Below are 8611 nucleotides of genomic sequence, written 5' to 3' on the forward strand. Positions count from 1 at the left end.
CACCATGTTGGCCAGGCTGGTCTCGAACTCCTGACCTCAGGTGATCCACCCACCTTGGCCTCCCAAAGTGCTGGGATTACAGGCATGAGCCACCACGCCCGGCCTGGCTAACTTCTACTGCATGAGTGAGGCAGGCTCCCACCTCAGGGTCCTCACACATACACTGTTGCCCCCCAGCCGAGAGCTCCCAGATGACTGCCACCCAGCTCTCTCACTTCCCTCAGGTATCTGCTTGGTTATCTTACCACGTCTCCTATGGCTGCTCTCTATAAAACAAGCCCCATCATCCCCTAGTCTCTAGGCTACTTACCCTGCCTTCTTTTGCATAGCACTGATCAGCAGCTGGCATTTTATTTGGGCATATCTAATTATCTAACCACCTCCAGCTCTCTTGTGCAATGCTGTATCCTCAGTGCAACAGACAAAAATTACTCTATAAACATCTGTGGAATAAATGAATAACTGGTTCTATAAACATCGTGCTGATGGCAGGGTGCAGTGGCTCGCACCTGTAATCATAGCAGTTTGGGAGGCCAAGGTGGGAGGATCACTTGCGCCCAGGAGTTTGAGACCAGCCTGGGCAACACAGTGAGACCACACCTCTACAGATTTTAATAATTAGCTGTGGCCAGGCACAGTGGCTCACACCCGTAGCCCCAGCACTTTTGGAGGTCAGGGCAGGCAGATCAATTGAGCCCAGGAGTTGGAGACCAGCCTGGGCAACAATAGTGAAACCCTGTCTCTACAAAAATTAGCTGGGCGTGGTGGTGTGCGCCTATATTCCCAGCTACTTGGGAAGCTGGGAGGCAGAATTGCAGTGAGACATAATCGCACCACTGGAATCTAGCCTGAGCAACAGAGCAAGACCTGGTCTCCAAAAAAAGATTAGCTGGGCATGGTGGCACACACCTATCTATGGTACATATCCTAGCTACTCAGAAGGCTGAGGTGGGATGATCACTTCAGCCTGGGAGGCGAAGGCTACAGTGAACCAAGATCATGCCACTGCACTCCAGCCTGGGCAACACAGTGAAATGCTGTACTTAAAAAAAAAAAGTCGGGCATCAACAGTAACCCTGTGTCTAAAGCTTCTGAATGCCTTTGTAGTAGTACCCCACCATGTATTTCTTTCTTTTTCTTTTCTTTTCTTTTTTTGAGGAGTCTTGCTCTGTCACCCAGGCTACTGTGCAGTGGTGCAATCTCAGTTCACTGCAACCTCTGCCTCCTGGTTCAAGCAATTCTCCTGCCTCAGCCTCCTGAGTAGCTGGGACTACAGGCGTGCACCACCACGCCTGGCTAATTTTTGTACTTTTAGTAGAGACGGGGTTTCACCATGTTGGCCAGGCTGGTTTTGAACTCCTGACCTCTGGTGATTCACCCGCTTTGGACTCCCAAAGCGCTAGAATTACAGGCGTGAGCCACTGTGCCCAGCCACTGCCATGTATTTCTCCACTTATTTGTCTGGCTCCCTCACTAAGCTATGAGCTTCCGAGGGCACAGAGTCTAGCACAGTACCCACTGTCCAAAGAATAAAGGAATGAATAAATGAATGGTGGCTACCATAGCAAACATCTGCCAGGTACCAGACATTACCATTAAAAACATGCCCTCATTTAATCCTAATCAGCCTTCAAGAAATGCAGTAACACAAGGGATGACCAAAATTCAGAAAGGTAAAATAATTTGCCCAAAGTCACACAGCTACCCAAATACTGACTAGGAATCAAATGCGTTTTCACCCCAAGGCTCACGTCTATCTGCCGCCATCCCCAGAATCATCGTAAGATGGATAAACAACCTCCCTGTGACAGACAGACAGACAGCAAGCAGTACCTGTCCAGGAAGGGCAGCCGCCTTCAGGCCAATCTCATCCCCGTAGCTGAAAACAGGGGTCCCTGGCAGGGTGAAGAGCATCAGCTGGTAGAGTCGGAGAAGTTGAGCCGGCAAGAAGGAAGTCAGGAGCCCTGCCTGAGACAACTACAGGGAGAGACACTCTGGTGAGCCCCATAACCCACCTCTGCCTCCATCTCCCAGCAACGCTTTCTTCTCCCATCTGCCCACTTTCCCACCAGCATGGTACTCACACTCCAGCTGCACCAGCGATTGCCAGTGGCATTCAAATACTGTGTGACTAGGGATTTTGTATGCTCCCCAGTAAAGCTGGAATCAGACAGGTATGAGCTAGTCAACAGCAAGTCTTTGTTGGATTCGAGTAGGCTCACGATCTGCTGAAGGTCGGAGGAGTTAGTCCCTGCAATCAAGAGCCTGCAGAGGGGAGGGAGGGGGTCAAGGTTAGTATAAGAAAGAAAGAACGGGCCGGGCGCAGTGGCTCACACCTGTAATCCCAGAACTTTGGGAGGCTGAGGCAGGCGATCACCTGAGGTCAGGAGTTCGAGACCAGCCTGACCAACATGGAGAAACCCCGTCTCTATTGAAAATACAAAAATTAGCCGGGCGTGGTGGCACATGCTTGTAATCCCACCTACTCTGGAGGCTGAGGGAGGAGAATCACTTGAACCCGGGAGGCGGAGGTTGCGGTGAGCTGAGATCGTGCCATTGCACTCCAGCCCAGGCAACAAGAGTGAAGCTTTGTCTCCAAAAAAAAAAAAAGAAAGAGTAAAGGTACAGAAAGTCCTCTAGACTAGGAATCCCCCCTTCTTAGGCCTAGCACTCCATCGAGGGGTTCCCACAATGGAACTCAGTCAGCAGAATGGCACCCGCACCCACCTATCTTCACTGAAGCCCTTGGTGATGTTTTCCCACTCAGCCAAGAATGAGGATGCATCCTAGAAAGAAAAAAGTAGAATCAAGGAACAGGGAATATTACCAGGCTCTGGCTGAGTCCCTCTGTTCTCGCCCAAGCTTTGTCCCTAATGTGGAAAGGGAACTCACCTTCAGATTCTCTATGTCCCGAACCTGGAACCCATCCACGCCAGCTTGCAGCCAAAACTCCAGAGCATCCTATAGGGGACAGAAGAATAGAGGACAGACATCAATTCTTAGGAAAAGGCTCAGAAAATTCCAGCCCACACTAAACCTCACCCACCCCACACTTCCCCGGGAGCTGGGGAGAGAGGCCTGTGCCTTGCCTCTGTCTTCCCCACCTGCACTACAAAGGTTTACCCTTTGGACCCTTCCAGTTCTACCCTTCCACTGCTTTTCTTAGTGCTACAGCACTTTAGTTCTCTATTCTTGCCTCCGGCAAATCACACAGCTTCACCTTTGAAAGCTACAGAAAAGGCACCAGAGAAAAGGTACATCCATAAACAAAACTTCATTTAACACTTAGCATTGGAAAGTTAGTGTATCTATTTTAGAGATGAAGAAACAGAGAAGCAAGGAGACACGTCCACGGTCACTCACAATCAGTGAGCAGCAGACAGGATCTAAAATGTCAGTCAAGACCGCCCCTCTCCTAGTTTCCTGAGGTCTGGGGAAGGTGTGAGCACAATAGCTGCTCAGAGCAAGGCCAAGGATGAAAGATTGAAATTCAAAGCACAGCCCCAGGGCAGTTTAGAGTTGAAAAGAGGCCAGTGCTGCAGAATGGAATCCTGGCAGTCTCCTGCACACACCACAGAACTTCACCCCCACTCTCCTTTTCCTCCCTTTCTCTGGGCCATGTACCCTCTCCTCTGGTCTCCATTTCCATCTGAGACCCTCACGCCAAACCATCCAATCCAAAAACATTCCCTCATCAGCATCTTTTAACGGGTCCCCTAGTAACTGGCAAGGCCTAAACTGGATGATCCCAGGGTCCTACCCAAATGCTGGGAGTCCAGACTTCTATCTTAGAATCACAGCTACCAGCAGTGTCAGTATCTGCTTCCATTTTTGTTCTACCCATTCTGAACATGTCAGTGTCCTAGGACCCAGGCATCAGGAGCTAGGGTAACATTCAAAGTCCTACTCCTAGCCTGCTGAGTATAGATTTGAGCCTATGGCAAATTAGATACCCTGTATGGTTATACAGGGAATTGGAGACATCTATAAAATACTTGGCACCGTCCCAGACACATAGAGTACCCCAGTGCTTATAATTTCAGACTGGGCTCTATTCCAAATACATCAAACAAGAACTGGGAAACCAGTCAGGGCAGGATTCCCACAGATAAAGGGCTTCCTCTCCCAAAAGAAAGAAAAATCAAACTTCCAGACTGACATCTGAGAAGGTCCCTTCCTGTCACTGTGTCATCCTCAGAGCCAAGGAAATAAGAAAAATAAGAGGTCAGAAAAGGAACAAGAAAAACAGGTGTGCTGTTGGCCTATCCTTTGGCAATAGGAGGAGGCGTTCCTGCTTGGTCCCAAGGAGCAAAGGGACCCTCAGCTGCAGCCAGGCTGGGTCTACAGGGCTTGCTGTGAAAGGACCATTCCAGCCTCAGCATCTGACTTCCACCAGCCATCAGCTCCAACACTCACCTTCACCTTGGTGGCCACACTGTCAACCTGGGTGGAGAACCACGAGTTCTCACCCCGGTAGTTGGGAGTGAGGTCCAGAATGACACGGATGCCTAGAACAATGGAGGAAGACGCAGTCATGAGACAGTCTATGTGTTAAGGGGAAACAAGAAAATCACAAATGCAAGTCACTGAGTGTTTCCTATGTATTATTTGGTACAAAAGCTTGAATTTGAACCCTGGCAAAATTCATTCCATTGAAACAGATGTGAGCAAGGAAGGGCCTTAAGATACTGGAAGGCAGGCCAGGAGAGTTCAAAACCAGCCCCGTCAACATGGTGAAAATCGTCTCTACTAAAAATATAAAAATTATCCTGGCGTGGTGGCACATGGCTGTAGTCCCAGCTACTCAGGAGGCTGAGGCACGAGAATCGCTTGAACCCCAGAGGAGGAGACTGCAGTAAGCTGAGATCATTCCACTGCACTACAGCCTGGGCGACAGAGTGAGTGAGACTCCATCTCAAAAAAAAAAAAAGATATTGGAAGGCAGAAAGTTTATAGTGCAGAGAAGTGGCCCCTGTGTTCCCCACTCCCAAAGTGAACCTTTTTAAACATGTGTCTATACTGAGTTGTAAAACAATATTTGGGATTTTCCCCCCGCAAAGAACCTACTGTTTTACAAGTTAAAAACCACTGGTTTAGTAAATATCTACATTTTACAAATAAAGGCACTAAAGCCCAGAAGTTAAATGACCTGCTCAAGATCCCACAAGCAAATAGCCCCCAAACGACTGGACAAATCCATTTTGGGCTGAAGACTAACAAATCTCCCCTCTACCTGCCCTAGGAAAACTCAGAGCTAGTTAGGAGGAAACGAGACAAAAGTTCTATTCTTCTGGCCAAGTCTTTTCTAGCTGTTTCCTTGGGAACCCCAAGATACCCACTCTTTTTTTTAGCCGATTGCAAGAGACTGTCAAAATCTTCCTTGGAGCCAAAATTGGGGTCGATCTGCAGCAAGTCGGTCTGAGCGACATCGTCCTTCTGGTTCTTGTGAAGTGGGCCCAGCACAAGGCCCTTCACCTTCAAAGAGCTCAGGTAATCAAGACGCCCCTTCAGACCTGAAATGGGGGGCTGGGTTAACAGGTGAGGCCCCTCTGAGGGGCCCCTTACCTCCCCACTCTCCCTTCTCCCAGAGCCTAAGGATGGGACGGGGAGAAGGGAGCGGGGAGAGGGGTGATGGGGAGGCGAGGCTGAATCATGAGACTCAGAGGAGCTGATGTAAGGACTCCTGCACATTACTTGAGAAACCGGTTGCAACTGGCTTCTGGCACCGCGGGGAGGGAGGACGCTGAGTCACCCACCCTCGTGACAGAGTGAGGGGCGGGTCGGCTTTCTTCAAAGAAAGGAGGGAAGGGCAATGTGCCGGGGAGGGGGTGGGGGAAGAGGGAACGGTCGTCGGTACCGGATGGAGGGGAGAACCATCTAGATCCATCTGGGGACAGGGGAGGGGGTCGGTGCAGGTCACCAGATTCAACCCGGGGCACCCTGGGCGGCGGCGCGCTCCACTCACCCGCCAAGTTGCCCGAGCCCTGGCCCTGGAAGGCCTGAAGGTCGCCGATGCGGTAGAGGGCGCCCGTGTGCCACCACTTCTGCGCCGGTAGCTCGCGACAGCGCGGCGCCCGCACGATTATGACCACGGCACCCGCCAGCATGCCGAGCCAGCCGAGCCAGAAAAGCAGCAGCAGCACCCAGCGGGTACGCACCCAGCCGGGACTGCCCGCCACCTTCAGCAGCTCCTCCTTGGACAGGCCCGTGAACTTAGCCGCGGCTGCTGCCTCCGCCTCGTCTTCCGCCACCTTGATCTTCACCAGACCATTCTTCTCGGCTCCCGCCACGGCCATGGCAGCCCCAGACGCCGCGTTCATCGGCTGCTTCTCGGGTTCTAACTCATTCAGCTCCACCTCCTTCATATCCACCTCGGTGTCCTGGCTCATGGTGCCTGCAGAACCGGCGACACGACGAAGCTTGAGGTCAGATGGTGGCTCAACCCCTGCCCGGACCCTAGGACTCCGAACGGTCTCCCGGCCTGTGTGCCTCCGCGCAGCTTCGGCTACTGCATCTGCTCAGCAACAGGCGCGGCTTCTGGGAAGGGGCAGCGGAGCCCCGCCCCGGCCCGCCCCTTAAGGTGGAACCTCGGGGACTGCCCCAGCCGTGGGTGGCTCAGGGTAGTAAAGTCAGGAACCGGCCTCCGACAGTACTTCCTGCGTCGTCCAATTTCTGATCTCCAACCTAGCTAAACCTAAGGTTCTTTTCAACCTGACTCTGGGAAGGCTTGGCACGAAGCCACCTTTAAGTGGACGAGGCCTGTGATCTTGGCCCAAATCCCGAGGCTCCTCCAGTGTCCTTTAGGCCTTACCGCCCCCAAAGGCCCCTCTTCTTCCGTTCCGGCAGGCTAGTAACTACCCCAACACTATCCTCCATTTGCCCCTGGTTCACGGCTCCGGCCACCGCCGGGTTTTCCCAACGTCGCATGGCTACTTGCGCTCTCAGAGGCAGCCAGTCACAACTTCTGCCTTTTCCCCGACCAAGGCTTGCTCTTTCAGGCCTCTGGGACTTGGCGCTAGACCTCTGCTTCCATGCACGGCTCACTCCCACTCGTTTTTCAAGACTCATCTTGAATTTATTTCAAGTAATTCCTCATGCAGCAACTATTTATTGTGTACTCACTACAATACTTTGCTTTGTTAACTTTATTGAATTAACAAGAATCCAGTCTTCTTCACAGTACTTTAAAATGAACGGTTTGGGCAGGAGAGTTGAGGTAGACACCCCCCTTCGTATCCTACCCCACCCCCAGCTGCTAGCACCTGGATGTTTGGCAGCTAGGAATCAGACATCCAGAAGAGACTGATAGGGCTGTAATGAACATAACAGAGCTAGGTCTCAGAGGCATCCCCTTTCTTCCTAGAATAGACCAGAAGATGCCATGGCCAGACTCTCCCACCTTGCAGGGTCTATCACGGTCATCCCAAACTCCCCCACGGTCCTGTCTCCCTATCACTTCACTATGTTAGGCCTTGGAGGCAGCTGATACTGCAAAGGCTTTGAAGAAGCCTAGAATTCCCTCCACAGGGTCCTTGGATTGAAGTGGGGCAGAGAAAAGTTCACAGCAGGAAACTACCGGACATCAACACCATGAGGTGCCCACACTCTCAGGAACTCCTTGTTCCTAAACAGTGCCAGTTGGGCTACTTTCAGAGAGGAGCTGGAGGAAACCGGTTCTTTCTCCCTTTCCCACCTAGGCTGGAAGCCAAGATTGCTGTGTATTTGGAAGAAAGCAAAAGCCAAGATCTTAAGTAATAGCACAGAGAAAAGGATCATCTTCTGCTAGCCCCCTCTGCAACCCCAGGCATCCATCCTCATCCCCACCCTAGGAACAAGGGGTGCAGGGGGCAGCCCCGGGAGAAGGCGAGCAAGTGGGTTCAGATCAGTGCTCAAAGATGATAAGAGGTCCAAGGTGTCCTGCATGTGCCAGATAAGAAGTGCCAACCAGAGGTTCTGAATGGACTTTATCTCGAGCACAAATGCTCAAGGCTGGGTGCAGTGTGACTCATGCCTGTCACCTAGCCCTTTAGGAGGCCAAGGAGGAGGATTTCTTGAGGCCAGGAGTTTAAGACCAGCCTGAACAACATATTGAGACCCAATTTCTAAATAAATAAATACATACATACATTTTAAAATTATCTGGGCCTGGCTGGGCATGGTGCCTCACACCTGTAATCACACCTGTAATCCCACTTCTCATGCTGTGGCATGAGAATCCCTTGAACCCAGGAGGTAGAGGTTGCAGTGAGCCGAGAATGGGCCACTGCACTCCAGCCTGGGTGACACAGCAAGACTCTGCCTCAAAAAAACTTAACAGGCCAGGTGTGGTGGCTGACACCTGTAATCCCAACACTTTGGGAGGCTGAGGCTGGCAGGTAACTTGAGGCCAGGAGTTCGTGACCAGCCTGGCCAACATGGTGAAACCCCATCTCCACTAAAAATACAAAAATTAGCCAGATGTGGTGGCACACACCTGTAGTCTCGGACTTGGAGGGGTGAGGCATGAGACTCGCTTGAACCCGAGAGGTGGAGGTTGTGGTGAGCCAAGATCGCGCCATTGCACTCCAGCCCAGGCAACAAGAGTGAAGCTTTGTCTCCAAAAAAAAAAAAA

The 8611-nt window shown here is 51.6% G+C and overlaps 1 protein-coding gene across 4 annotated transcripts in view; it reads right to left on the reverse strand.

Annotated features, from left to right (window-relative positions):
- Positions 1–8611, reverse strand: part of SLC3A2 (solute carrier family 3 (amino acid transporter heavy chain), member 2) — a 29278-nt gene that overhangs the window by 1670 nt on the left and 18997 nt on the right. For all 4 annotated transcript variants that reach the window (XM_011942655.1, XM_011942653.1, XM_011942654.1 and 1 more), the window contains 7 exons: positions 5966–6394; positions 5340–5513; positions 4417–4508; positions 2893–2961; positions 2728–2786; positions 2085–2265; positions 1834–1977 (listed from right to left, as the gene is read on the reverse strand). In XM_011942655.1, the coding sequence (XP_011798045.1) occupies positions 1834–1977; positions 2085–2265; positions 2728–2786; positions 2893–2961; positions 4417–4508; positions 5340–5513; positions 5966–6394 (1148 nt within the window). The remainder of the gene's footprint in view (positions 1–1833; positions 1978–2084; positions 2266–2727; positions 2787–2892; positions 2962–4416; positions 4509–5339; positions 5514–5965; positions 6395–8611) is intronic.

This window comes from Colobus angolensis, unplaced genomic scaffold (assembly GCF_000951035.1).
Source record: "Colobus angolensis palliatus isolate OR3802 unplaced genomic scaffold, Cang.pa_1.0 Scaffold21, whole genome shotgun sequence".
In the NCBI taxonomy this organism is placed as follows: Eukaryota; Metazoa; Chordata; class Mammalia; order Primates; family Cercopithecidae; genus Colobus; species Colobus angolensis.